Source organism: Necator americanus, chromosome III, assembly GCF_031761385.1.
Source record: "Necator americanus strain Aroian chromosome III, whole genome shotgun sequence".
Taxonomy (NCBI): Eukaryota; Metazoa; Nematoda; class Chromadorea; order Rhabditida; family Ancylostomatidae; genus Necator; species Necator americanus.
Window position 1 is genome coordinate 22,208,371 of NC_087373.1, and position 17,826 is coordinate 22,226,196.

The 17,826-nt window shown below is 41.7% G+C and overlaps 3 protein-coding genes across 4 annotated transcripts; 2 read left to right on the forward strand and 1 right to left on the reverse strand.

Annotated features, from left to right (window-relative positions):
- Window positions 1–445: 445 nt before the first annotated feature.
- On the forward strand, window positions 446–778 carry RB195_010492 (uncharacterized protein; the record flags this gene model as incomplete). Its single annotated transcript, XM_064191528.1, has 2 exons — window positions 446–546; window positions 676–778. The coding sequence occupies 2 exons, from the start codon at window positions 446–448 to the stop codon at window positions 776–778; spliced, it is 204 nt and encodes a 67-aa protein (XP_064049111.1).
- A 12,479-nt stretch (window positions 779–13,257) lies between these two features.
- Window positions 13,258–13,638, forward strand: RB195_010493 (uncharacterized protein; the record flags this gene model as incomplete). 2 transcript variants are annotated; one of them, XM_064191530.1, is made up of 1 exon in its annotated part: window positions 13,258–13,638. In XM_064191530.1, the coding sequence occupies one exon, from the start codon at window positions 13,258–13,260 to the stop codon at window positions 13,636–13,638; it is 381 nt and encodes a 126-aa protein (XP_064049112.1). The 2 variants fall into 2 exon arrangements, with proteins under 2 accessions (XP_064049112.1, XP_064049113.1); XM_064191529.1 differs by having other exon boundaries at window positions 13,300–13,638.
- A 503-nt stretch (window positions 13,639–14,141) lies between these two features.
- RB195_010494 (uncharacterized protein) lies at window positions 14,142–17,796 on the reverse strand (the record flags this gene model as incomplete). Its single annotated transcript, XM_064191531.1, has 6 exons — window positions 14,142–14,293; window positions 14,502–14,625; window positions 15,783–15,876; window positions 15,909–16,000; window positions 16,063–16,230; window positions 17,644–17,796. 6 exons carry the CDS (start codon window positions 17,794–17,796, stop codon window positions 14,142–14,144), a joined length of 783 nt encoding a protein of 260 aa, XP_064049114.1.
- Window positions 17,797–17,826: the final 30 nt, after the last annotated feature.

The window sequence follows — 17,826 nt, forward strand, 5'->3', positions numbered from 1 at the left end:
CCATGTCCATTGTCCTCACCATCTGAGGGAAGACAGACACGTCATTCCAGAAGTTCTCTAATCCGAAGTACGACATGCTATCAGAAATCACACGGCACTTGGTCCTGGCAGAATAAGACCAGAACACCTGAAGAACCTTCCGCCAGTACTCATCAACACCCCGGCTCCTTACACATTACTTGTCGGAATGCAAGGTTCCTAAACAGTGGAAGACCAGCAAGACAGCGTTGTTGTATAAAAAGAGAGCTCCACATGACATCGACAACTATCGCCCAATCTGCTTACTGTCCGTCATCTATGAACTCTTTACAAGAGTGATCCTTAATAGGATTGAAAAAGTCTTGGATGAAGGGCAGCCATGCGAGCAAGCAGGGTTTCGAAAAGGGTTCAGTACGATTGACCACATTCATACTGTTTCGAAAGTCATCGAGGTATCAAGTACAAGATGCCGCTCTGCCTCACCTTCATCGACTTGAAGAAGACTTTTGACTCAGTTGAGACGGAAGCAGTCCTGAAAGCCTTGGACAACCAAGGCATCCCTACTCAGTACGTAAAAGTACTTAGAGAGCTGTATAGCAACTTTACGACCAAAATTTCCCCATTCTACAATGATGTCATAATCGACATGAAGAGAGGGGTTCGTCAGGGTGACACAATTTCATCCTAAATGTTCAGTGCCGCTGTCGAGAACGCGATGCGAGGATTGGAATGGGATGACACGGGAGTACAGCAACTTCACGAATTTCGCCATTCTACAAGAATGTCATCATTGACGTGAAGAGGGGGTCCGAAAGAGTGATACAATATCAACCAAAATGTCCACAGCCACCCTCGATAGCGCCATGCGAAAGTTGGAATGGGACGACATGGGAGTGAAGGTTGATGGTCGGCAGCTACACCATTTGCAGTTTGCTGATGACATCGTGCTGATAGCATCAGCCAAGCGAAACGAATGCTGACTAAATTCGACGAAACATGTGTATGCATCGGTCTTCAGCTGAATCTGCAAAAGACGACGCTCATGCGCAACGTATGGGGCCTGGATACCCCATTCACGCTCAACGGACCAAACATATCCGAATGCACCAACTAAGTTTATCTGGGTCGGGAATTGAACATGATGAACGATCTGACCCCCGAGCTGGGCAGAAGGAAACGAGCAGCTTGGGGAGCGCATAAGAGCATCGAGGATGTAGTGAAGAAGACCAAGAAGAACATCTCTTCACAGTACTTCCTGCTTTGACCACACCACAGTATTTCCTGCTTTGACCTATGCTTCGGAAACCTGGGCATTTCGCAAACAGAAGGAAAATGCAATCAGCATCATAGAAACGCGGAATTGAAAGAGTGATGCAAGGGGTAACACGGTTTACGCTGGTGAAAAAGGGGATTCAAAGTTCACTGCTACGTCGCCGATAGAAAATCAAAGACGCTGCTGTATATATCAAGGAAAGCAAAATTGGGTGGCCCGAACACGTGATGTGGTTTAACGACAACCGTCGGACAAAAGCCGAGAACGACTGGGTTCCCTGCGATATTAAGCGCACTACAGAAAGATCGCCAACCCGATGGTCAGATTTCTTCACGAAGTCCTTCAAAGAAAATTATGATGCTCTTCATGTCTCACGCGAAAGGAGGAACCACTGGGCGACTCTCGCACGCGATCGGGACATTTAGAAGAATTACTGGCGCCCGCTCGATCAGTTCGAAGATCAGCGGGAGTCAAGGTGATCAAGGTGACGTACACTATCGCAAAACCGACGCTATGAAGCACCAACATTCAGCGCGATCGAGTCCTAGATGACACACCTACTCTATCCATGATTAGCGTACTTAAGACTTCGGGCGAGTTTCATTCAGATCTCTCAGAACACCACCCAAAAAAAGTAAGATTTTTGGGTAACATTTTTGGTTGTGGGTTTCTGGGTTTTTATAACACAGTCAGTAAGAGATTCTACTGTGACTACACGAAAGATCATTAGTTTGAAACTGCGCTATTGCCAACCAAGCCTTTCGTCCTTCAGAGGTCGACAGAATTGTACCAGACTGGGATGGTGAAAACGCTAAACTGACACGTCAGATAACTCCTTCAAGTCATTGTAACGTAGCATACGCTTTCATAAAGCTCAAACGGTACTGAATTAAAGTCGAGCACGTAAGCGTACTCCACAGGGATCGACTAACGTCGTGTCCTTTATCCTTTATCCTCTTCGATTTTTGTATGAGCTTGTTACATTAACTGTAACCCAGGGAGCTGCCATTTCAAAAACAGTGGTCAATGATCTATATTTCCTCCATCTTGAGGGAAATTATACTCCTAACAGTAATATGCGGAAAACCACTCAGTTTAGAATTCATTGCACCTAGTTACAGAGTTGGAAAAAAGCTGTGGATTAGTAGAATTAACGTTCTCTTGCAAATCAAGTCTTCTACTTGCAATCCTGATCACCAATAGAGGAGGTTAGTCCCAGCTGGTCAGTGGCGCGTCCCAAGGTTAGTGCTGTGCCGACACTTTCGTGTGGCGTAATCATATTCATACATGCGTGAATGGAGGTACAATATTTTCGTCCGCAAAGCCTGTATCCTTCACGTCGCTTACTTTGAAAGTTTACGATCTAAAAAAAAGTACGGTTGAGGTGATATGTAGTCCCTCAAAATACAAGCTGCAATCTTGTCCAATACCACGAACACAGCAGCGCACGCACAGCAGGATTGCGATCAGCGCGCGTGTAGCACCCTGGCAGTGTTCCACCGCGGGAGTTACAGGGCCGATGTATTACAATCGGCCTTAGTCAGCAAAACTTTACCCTCTGGAGTCCTTTAAAGTGGAAAACTTTACCCTCTGGTGGTAAATTCGCAAAAGATTTGTGTGGCAGGATAAAAAGCCAACTTGCATCGGCTGGCCTCTCTCAAGTCAATGTGTAGACTTCATATGCGTTCGTAAAATACAAACTATCCTGAATTGGCGCATTATTCTGCTTTACCCGTGCTGAGCACGTTACTCTTTATCCTTTGAAGAAGAGCGCCTCAACGTGAAATTAGTTATTAACGTACATTTTTTGCGATATATACGTCTTCTAATCTTTATATTTTCAAATGGAAGACATCCAGCTAATAGATACTTCACGAAGTTAACTTCAAATTTTTCAGAGTGAAAGTACTCGCCACTGAATTATCTTCTGTTATCGCTTTGGTCTGATACGTTTAGTTCCGAGTCATAATGAATGGAAGAAATAGCATGTGTCCCATGGAAACAAAAAAAAAGCACCTCAGCATGTACATTCAAAATATAAATCAGCTCAATTGTTCGGTACTGACTAATAGTCTGGAAGTTGCCTAAATAAAGGTCTGTGAAGAATGCTAATAGTTTACTCAGAATCAGTGTTAGTTTCCCTGTCATTACCAAAAAAACTTCCTATGGCTACCGCAGAACTTATGCCCGTCCGGAGAGAGCGGGAAATTCCCGAAAAAAAATTGAAGAGGATGAACTCTTCCAATTCCCTTGGGAAAAAAATGCAAAGTGAAAGTAAAAAGACAGGAGCCGAAGAGACATGCACGAGAACGAGCGAAACAACTGAAATAGAGACAATCAACAAAGTAATTATTGTTAAACATATAAGTTTAGAAGTCCCACGTTTTTAAGTTCCAAAAAAGTGGCTTTGTTACAGGCTGAAGATTGCGCTCTGGGTGATCTAGAAAGTATCGAAAAACAAAGGGTGCGGCTTACAGATGGATAGCCTATAATAACGTGTCCCGACTAGGGCGCTTCCAGAACTGGTCGCCTCTCGTCTGCTATTCCTAGAAACTCGTTAAGGGTGTCGCCTTTCGCTCCGAACGCAGACAGTATCGGGTATTAGCAGGGACTACGGTAATCGGTTACCACCCTTTTGTCATCCATCACACCACTTTTATCATAGTCTTTTTTATCGCATTCATACTTCATTACATATACATATATAGTATATATATAGATATATATAGGCTGGCATATATATATATATATATATATATATATATATATATTTTTTATATATATATATATATATACCAGCCTGAACGTCCGGCTAAAGCCGGACTTCAGGCTTTCCTTGGCGTTCGCTTCGCTCGCCTTCACCGATCAATAAGAAATAACAGTAGCGACATTTTTTGTAAAATTAGAATTTTTTCTATCAACGCTTTCCTCTTTTTTGCGCGAAAATTTTAGCATAGATGAAGGATTTTATGGTTTTTCCTTAAACGCGTCAATTAATTTTACATCTATGTTTCTCTCAAACCTCCACAATTTGAAAACAGTATTCGAAGTATGAGTTCCCTCTATTCTCAACTATTAGTAAAGAATGATGTGCCAGCATGAAATGTCGCATCGTTATCGTAGTGATAAAAATAACGTTCTACGTCAGATCGTGTAAACGGTTGGCCACTATGTATTGTATTTAAGCAGCCGTTTGGACTTGTGTTTCCTCTTTTCGAGAAGGGATGTTAGCACTATCAGGGAGACATGCTGGAAAATAGATATGCGAAGGAACCGTAGAAGCCCATTCTAACGCGTTGGGGCTCCTGCGCATCACAATCCGACGCAGTGGAGCCCGTCTCTCACCACTCCATAGCTTCCAGGCACCGGCGCACCGCTCTGACCCCGTGGGAGCCGTCATATCCCTTTTTACGGCTATCTGGCTAAGGGGCACGAATTCGACGCCATAGTACCCTCACACCCAATTTTACCTTGCCGAGGCACCAGGGCACCAAACCGAGGCCATGGTATCCGTTTCCCTCTCTTTTTGGAATTTCTTGACTGAAACACACACATACGCAGATGCACACACGTGACAGAATAAGCTAGTTATTATATAGCATGATAGTTTGCAAATTTGGGAGTAACATACACATAAAAGTTTGCCTTATCAAAGCTTAGTTAAAGTTATGTAGATTGCTACATAACTTTAACTAAGCCCTCTAAGCATCTTTGAATATTTTATGCATTGATACGGATTCAACTGCCTTTCTTCTGTAATCATTCCAACTTTGTTCGATTGGTGCACCGGGACCAGAAGCAAAAAGTGGTTCCGGAAATGGTTCCCACGCGTCAGATTTGTGCGCTTTTACATAAAGGAGTGAAGAACATCTCACGGCGAAAATTTCGGTGATCGAATTTTTGTCTACTGGTTCGGTCGGGCTGACCCGGCGTCAAATATCGGAGCCGCAAATTTTGTTTTCCAATTACGTTGCATGATATGACTTTCGGACCAAGAAAATACGGGGATGCCATCTAACTCGCTTTTTGTGATTGGGGTCCCTACATGAACAGGACAATCGAAGGTTTTTAGATGTGTCGGTGTGCAAAAGCGAGACCAGGTCAGCAATGCGATAGGACACAGGCGCTGCCTAAGGCTTAAAAACAAGTCTATAGCTAAAAGTAAGGCTTAGGGTAAGCAGCTTCAAGCTACGCCTTTCTAGCTTTTGTCTTCATTTCATATACCCTCTAAGCCTAAAGCTCAGCTTTTAGGGCCCGAAATAAGTAGTTTAACACCATGCCTTATTAGCTTTAGTCCATATCCACGGATCTCCTGAGCTCAATACGTGCGGTTTAGGACCTTGGCAACAGCAGATTCACATCACATCTTAGTAGCCTCACATCATACTTTTGTAGCTGAATCCCCCACATTGGTAGCTTATGTCGCTAGGTCTGAAAATGAGCAATTCTGGAGTCAGTTATATCGAGATGCGGACTGGAAAGATGATCTATGACACCGAATTCTTCACAAAAAACATCAGTGATGAGGAAAATCTAGTTCTCCTCTTTTGCGTCTGCGCGGTAAAAGTGTACGCGTTGTTCACATTGCTAGAGATTCCAAAAAGAACAATTGCCTGGGAAGCAAGCGTTGGCTGCAAAAAGAAGAGGAGTTGTAACGGCTATCCTCACCGCTGACAATGATGTTGCTACTGCGAGAGAACAATGTCTATTTCAACTAAGGACCTCAACAACTTGTCAAGCTCATTCGAATCCTGATTGTCCTGCACACGAGGACATGTGATGGCTCACTTACGTGATCAGCGAGGAATCACCGACTGAGTCAATGATTCTGATCTGTAATCGAAAGACGATAAAGCAAGTAGTGAAGTTACGGCAGAAGTGCTTAAATCTCTTCCTGTACTTTGTATTTGTGAGAAGACAAAGAAATCCATACAGTAAAGATAATAAAGAATCGAAATCCGATTGGCAGAAGGCGCTCATAGTTATCCTCCACTTCACACTGTAGAGACTCACAAAACAGAGCATCAAATTTTCCGCTCCAATGAGAAGTTGATTCGACTTTCGTAATGATCAACCTACTGATCATGTCTTCATTGCCAGGAAAGATACTTAAGATCTATGCCACCAAACTTTGTAGAAGTTAAAACCGCTTCCGATTCCTCTCCTAAAGACAGTCACTCCAACTCCTGAAATCTTATAAAAGTTCGTTTATAAATCGACGAACAACTGCTGCTGTTCGCTATACCAGCCAAATATGCCATTCGAAGGGGAAACTGAAGTAGGGGAAGAGGCTGTGCTTCCTATTTGACTTTGTCGTCGATAACATAAGAAGAACGAGATAACAAGAAGAACATCACTGTGCTGTCCATTGATGTACCACTGGTACCATCACAGCATCAATTTGACGATCTTGAGTGTGACGACGATTTTATACATTTGCTACAAGAATCAGCAATAAGTTTTCAACTTTGTATAGTCTATTGATTACGTTTCCATCATAATAAAATAAATTGGTGTAAGAGAACATCCTCCAGAAATCCCAATCAAGGTGGACAGACAGAGGATTAAATTTGTGGATATGTCCTTCTAACCAAGTTACGTGCAGAGAAACAGCGGGACCTATAAAACGGATGTAAAGCCAAACTAAGACGCTTCTGTTTTCATTTCCTTAGCCAAATGCAGTGGCTGACTTCGACCATTATCGTCAGCGAAACCAAGCTGAGTAGCTGAAAAGTAGCTGTTTGTGTGGGTGCTAGGCGATCTTTAAAAGTGTGCCATAATGAAGAATGTCGCTCAAAATTGGATTTAGCCCTCTCATATCAAATCTGCGAGGGAAGATGTAGGCTCTCGGGGTTGTTGGGCAGGGAAGTCACGTTTGGCGGGATACCAACAACTACACATAGTCCGATTTTGTGTGCCCTTTTTTTGAGAATCGAACGAGATAGTTTCAGCTCTGCTCAGGTATGACACAATTTGGCGAAAATGTGAACAAAACATTATGAAGATAAACGTACTTCCCGATAATGGCAGATGAATCAAAATGCTGTGAGTATGTAAAATCACGGAATATTTCTGAGATAATCAAGCTCTGCAACATATTTTATGAAAATTACTGTCGAATTGCGTGATGAATACATCATACATTTTTCCGGAACGGGTTTCACCTTGCCAGATTTGTACACCGTCATCACAAAGTTCTGAAACAGATTTTACGGCTTGACGTCAGAAGACAGTGTGATACGTCGCACGACGTCAACTGAACAATTCTACTGTAGAAGGAAGAAAGATGAGATGTTTTTGTCCACGTGGTCGAGTTGGTGCACCGAGCCTAGAAGACAACCATACGAGCTCTTTTTCATTTCAGTTTCCACTAACTTAGATTGGTACATCAGCGCCAGAAACCGGAAAGATTATGTGAGCAGGACGGATTCAATCATACCAGGATGTTGTATTATGCTAGAAGTAAGATGAAGGAGGAGCAATAGCGTTGTAAAATAAGACGACTGAGGCTATCGCATCAAAATATTGTGGCGGGAACAGATATTGCAGTCTCTGAGATCAACCTGCCGGTAGCACGAAATAAAGTCATAGAAAATGCACAAGAAGTAAACACTTAAGATACACCTGACTATAACAGCTGCAATAACATATTTCAACGCGGCGTTCAAATGCTGGATTTCTGTACTTCTCTTCCTTGGTGTTGTCCATACAGTGATTTCAGAAATTGTAGCACACATGCACACAACCTGCACAGATAGTAGCTGTTTGCACGATGTGAAGTATGACGTTTGTGTTCATCAGTACGAGGGTGATGACCATGGCATTCTATGTTAAGGCGATGTGAAAAGGATGAGGAGAGTGCTTTCAATATTTTTACAAGAGGTTCCGAATTGTTCTACTGCTAGAGGAACTTGACCGAATTTGAATAATCATTTGATGAACATTTTTCAAACACTGATTCCTTAGCAAATATCCCTGGTTCTATGACAGAAATATTCATACTCATACATACCGGATTTGGTTCATATATGTATGTATTTATAATAAGATTTCTGATATTCCGCAATCTACATTCTGGCGACCGGAAGAGTTGCTGATACATATATATATATATATATATATATATATATATATATATATATATATATATAGTAATCACATTAGGATAGTATCAAAATCAGAAGTACAATACTCTGCATGAACATTGAAAAACCGACTGTGAGTGACGGTGCGGCACCGTCGACCACCGCCGCTTGCTCATAACTGCTCATAAAATGGAAACTTCAGGACATCTCATATATCATTAGATTCCTCTCTTTGAGATCTATACAAAAACCGAAAATATTGTTGAGAAGTGAGCAAAATGACGCCAAATATGCGCCAAAAAACAATAATTGGAACCTAACATAGCCTAAGGTTATAGTTGCAAAAATGTTCAGAGACTCAAACTTTCAAACTGGTCAGAACATCAAGAAATTGTCAAAGCAGAGCACAAAAAATTGTTGGTTTGTTATTTTCTAAGCTCACTTATGCGATTTTGTTTATTGTGTAAAATCGCGGTCCGTCCTTACTTTGAACCTTTGTAGCAAGGAAAGAAGTTATCAAAGTAGCCGAAATGTTGCTTTTGAGCACCTATGTATGTCCGAATTTTGTGAGATTTTTATTGTATTTGCGTAAACTAACTTAGTTCGTACACTAGAGTATCGCAAAGTTTGAATTGAAAATCCCACTTTTCGTCTTTTTCCTTTCATTTCATCTCTACTTAGCACCTCCATTAATCACTAGAACACAGTTCAAATCGAAAGAACCTAAGCAGAACTCTTAGAACACATAGTGTACTTTAGTTTATAAAGCTTGTATTCCTCTGAACAGATTTTTATGCTCTCTTATAACATCTTTTCATAACTTTCCATAGAAAGGAAGAAAATGAAACTTGCGATTAAATTTTATGCAACTGTTTCAATACTATGGTCCTTGATTTACAAAAAAAAAAATCGAGTTCGCCACAGTATTTCGAGTTAAATGATATCGTTTTCGAAGCTAATCGAGATTTTTTTTCGAGGAAAAGGCAACATTTATATAGATATTTTTGTCTCATATTTTTGTTTGGAAAAAGTTCTGAATTAATCTTTTGCAGATATTACGTAATGAAATCAAGGACTAAGTTAATCGAATTCTAGTGAAGATGAGACTACTAATATTGTTACTAGATCTGACCGCTCCAGTTCAGCTGTCATTAATACGATAAGATTTAAACTATCTTATCCTTTGCTTCATATATGTAGTTGGAACAATGACTACTATCTTTTTTATAATTCATTGTTGTTGTTATTTCAAAATTTACTCCAACTACAAATACTTCACGAAAACAAATACAAATGTAGGTAAACTTTGAGTGAAGTAAGCAATTTGCTACAGGCAAAAACTGGAAAGTACCTCTTATTTCTATACCACTCTTGCACAACTTTTTTGTCGTCTGTATATTGCGTAAAACAAATTCTGAGCTGTGAAAAATATTTGTCCACCACATATGCAATCATATGTGTATCCACCCGTGAATAATGAAAAATAGTGGTCAGAATCGAACGTTCCTCTGAGGAGTTCTAACCAATACTGTTCCTCAGCATCTACCCTAAAAACATTGCGTCGTCTCGTCTCTGTCAGTCCGATGACCTGTGCTTGATGCCTTGTCTTCTTGCATCATCGGATTTTCCACGACCGTTTTCAATGCAAACATGCGTGACTTGTACATATATAGATTACATCCTATCTCAGTTTCGTTTCGACACGTTAGACAGCTCCCACAACTTTATCCTTCTTGGCGCTGAAGTCCTAAGCCCTCCTCCGAAATCAGGAGACCGCTTCTTGTTGCTGCATCTAGTTTAGATTCAAAAACTCATGGGCTGATTGCTGGCTTCTAATTTCATGAGGCTTGTTGGAAATCGTCACCTCTTTCTGGAATGAAGAGATGTAGTTTCATGTCCAAAAATCGACTCCAAACCGCCTCACTGCCAACTCCTTTGCCACTTAACTGCAGTTTTTTAGCCGGACTGATTTGCAACACAGAGATGTTATCAGTTAATCCAATCAGAACAGCAGAAACAGGGAGTACGCTCCCTAAATCCTGAATCTCATTGCAATTCCACCATCTCTGCCAGGATTTCTTGCCTGTTTTACTACATAACATAGAAACTGCACCTTCGATGTCATCCATCAAACCCAAATTCTCCACTCCTTTCATTCCTTGGGTTCGAAAGGCCGCTAGCATACGGATGATAAAGCCTGGTATTTTCCTCTTTGTATCAATTCCGCTTTGTGAGAAGGGAAGGATCAGTCGTCAGAGTCTCACGATGCAAACTATGGACAGTGAACAAAGCTCATCACAATATCCACTTGGTTATAATTACTGTTTAGCTGAGATTTAATTGTACACATAATCATCTAGGCTGTGTCCGTCATGCTCACTTTCAATTCCTTTTTCCCTTACAAGCCGTTTTTCGTTCAGTGTCTAGTAATATAGGGCGTCTCCACAAAATACTATTCCCCCAAAGACATGACCTTATGGGGCAACAAGAAAAGAGATTATGATCTTGGTACGGTCGATACCGAAACAGCTATCCAGCATCAGTAAGCTAAAAACGAACTATGTTGTTGACATCGACATATTTGACATGGAGTTTCTACTGAGAATTAATATCAAAATGCGTCTCTGCATTAATTTTCTTTGTTAAAATTTCATAAACATCTAATTTCTAACATAGATAGTGAGTATAAATTAGTTCAGCTTCTAAAAATAATCATTAACCCACCTTGTCTGTTGCGCAGCGCAGCGAGTTTACCATTTCTAGTTCCTAGATTTGAAGGTGTTACACCCTCCACGCAGTGCCAGTGATACGATCTCAACTTCAAAGTGTTCGCTGAGCACTTGCCTTTAATTGAATCCACCTTTCTTACTGGTAGAACTAGTGGTTTAAAGGAAATTGTGTTGATTCATCAACGGGGCTGTTATGATGAGTCTTCATTAATGGATTTCAGATTTTTCGTCGTTCTCAAAGATCTGCCAATAGTTGGAGACGCTCTAATTTAACGCGTACCCGGCCAACTTCCTTCTCTTCGTGAGAGAGAGGGAGCCGGAACGTCCTAGCTTACGCAAGAACCGTTTAAACAAAATATAATTCGAATGAAAGAGTGAATATTGCTGTTGGCTCCAGGCGTCAATCAAATACACATCTAGATGCTACAAAACATCGATAGCAAAAATATTAACGATAATTAATTTGCCTTTTACAAGCATAATTTTTGCCCTAAATAGTTTACTCTCATTTGGGGGTGGGAAATTTAGATATTCAACAGAATTGGCGACAGATTCTGAATCACAGAAAATCACAGAAAAAAGATCTTGTGTTCGAGAAACAGAAGCGCAAGTAAATCACATTAAAGGTATCACCCCACGAGTCTGAGGTGGTGCAGATTTCAAGTGGAGTATTCGTATACGGGATGGGAGACTATGGAGAGGGGGGTGATTCCGTCCATGTCTTCCTTATTGCCGTAAAAACTGGCCCGAAAGATGCGGCGCTCCAGTCGAACTGGCGCGCTCCAGTCGAACTTCTTGTGGAAAATAGTGCGCCAGAACGCCTGAAGCCGTATCTTCCGGGCCGTTTTTTACGGCAATTAGGAAGAAATGGACGGAATCATCCCCTTTCCTCAATCTACGATCCCGTATACGAATACTTCTCCTGAAATCCGTACCACCTCAGATTGGTGGAGTGATGCCTTTAACTAAATGAATTTTGCTAAATAAACGGGAACTTGTTCTTATATGGACGATTACGTATGGAATAAAGTACCAAAACAGATAATAGATGAGGAAAAAAGTTTGAAAAACACAAAGTTGTTATTTCAGGAGCATCCAGAACACTGAGAACGAGTCCTTCACTTCTTCAAAATGACTTCGACTTTGAAATCGACGTTTCACAGTAAAGGATAGAAAGGGTAAAGTGTCTGACGTTAATCAATCCGCTTGGGATGCGCCCCATGTTGGGATGTTCACTTCAATTCAGAATCGTTTGACGTTTACGAACGTGTAACTGGCCTATAGAATGACTTCGGTGGCTAGCCGATGTGTCAATGTTTTTATCCTCCCAGACAAGTCTGGTACCAATTTATCGACAATGGAGGAATGAAAGGCTTGGTGAGCACTGGCGCGGATTCGAACTTCCGATCGATCGAAGCGGAACCTCTAACGGCTACACAACACCTGCCCCTACGTTTCACAGTAACCCAAGAATTTATGAACATGTACACCCCATGATTTAAGTACGAAACGTTAGGAAAGATCACAAATTTAAATAAACTCAAAAAAATCAGAAGAAAAACTGAAAAAAAGAAAAACTGAAAAGAAAAACTGAGTAATGAACTATTTGATGTGTAACTTGGGTGAAGTACGCCAAGTCGCACATTAAATCGTTAAAAAATATTTTAAAAATTTAGGTTTTTTAGCTACAGTGTACGGGAAAATCTGAGCATATTCATGTGAGAAAACGGTGAGTATATTAGGTTGAGGAATAAGTTCTTTCCGTTTTAATCGATCGTTTGTTTACAGCGATTCTTTTGTCGTAAGGCCAATCGTAATATACCATTTTAAAGAGGTTTTTCTGCTCTACAAACCTGTTGTAACCATTTTTTCGATAACTAAATGTTGCCTTAATTTCAGGCCTCTGAAATGGACATTCCAGGCGGTAAAAACAACATTTTCGACACCTTCTTTACTTCGCCTTTCGCCGAGGTCAAAAAGCCACCGAAGCTGCTCGGGATATTTGCGCCGTGTATGGAGAGGATGCTATAACTGCGAGGACTGCTCGAAATTGGTTTGCCAAATTCAAAAATGGCAATTTCGACCTGGACGACTCTCTCCGCTCTGGTCGACCTTCTGACTTCGACGAGGATAGTCTCAAAGCGCTTTTGAAGGAAGACGGCCGTCGATCAGTCGGGAATTGGCCGAGAAGATGTACTGCGACCAAAAGACAATTTTGAACCATCTTCACTCGATGGGATTTGCCGAAAAACTCGGACCTTGGGTACCACACCACGACAACGCACGGCCTCACACAGCAAACATCGTCAAAGCCGCCCTCCAAGAGCTCGATTGGGAAGTCCTTCAGCACCCACCGTACTCTCCGGACCTTGCGCCAACAGATTATCACCTTTTCCGCTCGCTGTCGAACCAAATGCGAGGTGTTACCTTCGACAACAACGAGGACCTCGAAAATTGGCTCAACAACTTCTTCGAGTCCAGGCCCGGCGGTTTTTGGCAAAACGGTATTAACAAGTTGGTCGAGAGGTGGGAGCAGGTCGTAAACAATGACGGAGAATACATAGTTGATTAATTGCTTGTTATAATTGTTGTAAAATATCAGGATTTTTCAATAAAGAAAAAACGGAAAGAACTTATTCCTCAACCTAATACAAGGAAACACAATATTCTAAAAAGGCTACAAGTTAGCCAATCTTCACAACTGAATTAAAAAACGGCTAAAAACTTGGGACTTTTTTTTATGTTCGTGGCGTCGATGATTGTCGAATTTGAAGAACCTAATCTACAGTGCGTTTCAAAAGTATGTATTGACGATTTCACGTTTCTCGCTCATTCCTGCTGAGTCGAAATAGTCTCATTAGAGCCCTCGTGGTCGAAAATAGTTAGCTACTTGTTTTTGGAAGACGTTTTCGTCTCAAACGAGAATAAAGCTTTTTGAAAAAAAATTTGTTTCTTTCAAAAATATATATCCACTAGGGAGAAAGTATTTTGTTGAACTTCAATAGTCAGTTGTGCCACCATTATCTCTTATCACATCAAAGAGCCTATTACGCATGCTGTTGACAAGGTTTTGGATCACGTTGTGATCGATATTTCCCAAGCATTTGATATCGCTGTCTTCAGCTCTTCAATGGTACTGAACTGTCGGTTGTTCGAGTAGACATGTCGAACCACTATCTTCCACATGTTCTCCATAGGGTTACAGTCAGGAGGGCACGTCGCCCAGCCTAATACTTGAATGTGGTGTCGCTGGCGTCAATCCTTGGTTGATCTAGGTACATGAACTGCAGCGTTGTCTTGCTGCAGAACGTGTGCCGGCCGTCTTCTACTTCTCAAAAGGGTCAGAAGGTACACCTTGGTACCCCAGGCTATCCATTCGGCAAGACGAAAATGCAAGCTTCAACTTTCCGCTGCTTACTGCAGAAGCCGGCCCACCAATGCACCACCTCCGAAGTTCCTTCTCCGAGGAAACCTTGGGCGCTTCACGCAGGTCTCTCCAATAATGTCGACATCCATCCGGACCATCTAGACTGAACATTTTCTCGTCCGTGTAGATAATCTGAAAATATAAGCTACCATCACCCGCGTCGTCGATGTTTCCAGAAAAATACACTTTGTCTCACTGCGCGCAAATTCTAATCTCGCCTTTCTATGGAATTCGGGTAGGTGAGGGGCTTTCTGCATGCAGTCTGTCTGTTCATGTTCTGGTTTGACCAGATGGACCGCCAAATTGTTGCCCTTGAGACAGCGACGATAGTTTTGGGGCGAATTTGGTTGGCGGTCCACGTCGAGTTCGATGCCATGCGCGTAATCATTCATTGATCCTGAGTTTAAAGTACAGAAGAACGGGCAGAAACAGGTGCAGATTGGTAGCCATGAGGATTCTAGAGGTAACGGTTGACGCATCCGTGCGAACCACCGATGTGACAAGCAATGGCTGGATTCGTCAAAACGACAACCTTAAGCGTTCGAATTTGAGCCTGTTCTCCGGTGAAGAGCGCATTTCAGCGAACGACATAGTTGTTATAATGAAGAGCAGCTCAAGCTGGTTTCATATGGCTGGATCTTCCCCAAAAAAAATGTACGCCTTCCAGAGAGAGACTTCAACTCGATGAAAATCCCGAGGTGGATACATACTTTGAAAGAAACAAGTTTTTTTCAAAAAAGTCCCATTATTATTTGTGAAATAAACTTTTTCCGAAAACAAGCGCTAACTATTTTCGACCACGAGGAATCTAATGAAACTATTTCGGTTCAGCAGGAATGGACAAGAAATGTGAAATCGTCAAATTCAGTTGGGATATATACTTTTGAAACGCACTGGATTTGCAAACACCCTTGATCCTTTTCATATTCCAACAGGAAGTTGAGCAGCCTTAACATCTAAACATTTTAGAATCTCATTTACCCCTATTTCTGAATGGCTTCAAAGTACCACGTTGAAGAGAAAGTTGTGAGCGCATTTTTCAAAGTGGAAAATGCACACAGAAATAAAGAGCAATTCCAAAGAGTTGTAAACCATTCGATAGAAAATTTCTCAATCCATAGGGTAGTCCCACTCCGAATTTTTGATTGTACTGTTTTTCGCTTTTTTCCAGATCAATAAAATGATGTGTCAAGTTACCAAATGGAGTATTTTCGACACTTTAGTATTTTGCGATCTTAGTGATAATTCCACAGAAGCTAAGAATGCTGCCATGTTTATATGTTACTTACTTGACTTGACTTAATCGGCCGGCGGGTGTTATGGCCTTCGGGTATTCGCCGGGATGTGTCGTCCTTGAACATATCCGAGCCCATCTTGTTCGGTCTTCAGCTAGAGTTCGCACAGAATCTACCTACCCGTCGCTATTCCACAAACGGCGGAATTTCACGTCTCGACTGAACTGCTTGTCGGCTCCAAGTGTCTTCAGATCTTCCTTCACCACCTTCGTCTAGAACTTTTTTTTGCGACTTGGGACGTTTTCCAACTAGGATCTGGAAGCATCTTCAGGACAACTTGGACCAGACGATCAAATGGTCTCCTAATAACGTGAACGAAGAAGTGAAGACGGTTTTTCGTGACTACTTCAGAAGATCGAGCAAGATCTTGATGTTTCACAGGTGTCATCCTGTGGTACACCATGTCCACTTCCGAGTAAGTGGTGTGGGACAAGAGGTACCCCTGAAAACAGGCTGACCGCTCCTGACCTCATTCAGCGCCGCGCGCCTCTGCGTAATCACGGCTGCCACTCCACCAGTTAGACAGCCTCCACGACCGCCTGAGATCATCTAGACCCCGCACCCTTATTGCTCTCTAATCAACGCTGCGCGCGACGTTCGCGCCGCGACGAAGCAGCGGATACTGCGAATTTAGAAGGGAGAGGAGTGTAAAAAGAATTGACGCAGCAAGTTCTGATGTGCGAAAATAGTAAATTGAGCGCATATGATCGGGAATTAAGGTGAAAAACTAGATCTTTTCATCTAATCAAAAGATATATTATCAGAGACATATCATAGAGTATCGAAGAGTCAAAGATATGATGATTAATAAGAGTGATATACGTGTCCTACATTGACCTCACTTGAGCAACTTCACACAAATAAAGATTATCTCGAAAAGGTGCTGCAGGCAGAAGAACAAGAAGAATAAAGGAAAAGAAATGGAGATATTTTCACTCACCTCACAATTTCACACATTTCACGCCCAAACTGTACCATATAAACTCGCAGTGCATAAGCATGTGTTTGACACGATGTCCTTCAACAAATTCATGTTCAACTTTCGACTGCAGAAGCTATACGCCCAGCAACTTTATTTCCTTGTTACTTTGTGTGCATTCTTTGAACTCCTTTCTACATTTTACCTTTCCAAAATTTTATGTAGATATAATGTTTATATAGAGCACAACTCAAATATTTTAGTACTTCCTTGTAAATTTTACTTGTAGGTTAAAACTTTATATGTTTCTTCAAACTTCTTTCAACAGCGTTTTATCGTTTCACTTGCATCTATTCTCTACTTAAAATCAATATGACAGGTTAGGTGTATTAGTGGAACAGAGACCTTTGTATCTTCGAGATCTACCTTCACGTACAATGCAAGGTTTCGATGGCAGTTTTACTCAGCTAGATAAGCAAAAAGAAATTCCTAGAAAGCGAAAAAAAAGTCTCAAACAAAAAGCATTACACCGATCAAGGGAAATTCCTTGAAGGATCTTTTGCATTCCGAGAGATGGATGATTGATTTCCACCTAACAAGTCAAAACAGGATAATTTCATTTTCACTCGCATTTTTAAATGGCATACATACAAACCACTTTCATTTATATTAACTTACAAGTGTACTTTATATAGAGTTTCAAACAACATCTAATACCAGGCATTTTCCTTGTCCATCGATTCTAAAAGCGCATCGTAAGAGCTGGTGGCAAGGCGAAGAAAAGTCCTCGTAGGAGCAGCAGTCACGGCGAAATGGGCGTAGCACAAAAGGGGCAACCAGGCCACTGTAGCGATCACGACGCTGTCAGGAGACGCGCGGTGCAATTAACGACGCTCATTAGCCCCCTGGATATGTGGCGGCGCATCATACAGGTACCTCTTGACCGTTCCTCCTTCCTAGTCCGTAATCCAATACTGACATCGACACTCGTTGGCGGAACTTCTTTCCGCATTCCTCGTTTTTCAGATCTGTCAAGCCGAGTTTCGGCTGATTTTGGGCTCCCCGATATCTTTTCTGGAACCGTACCATAAAGCTGAGAAGAATTGGGTGGTGGTCGGA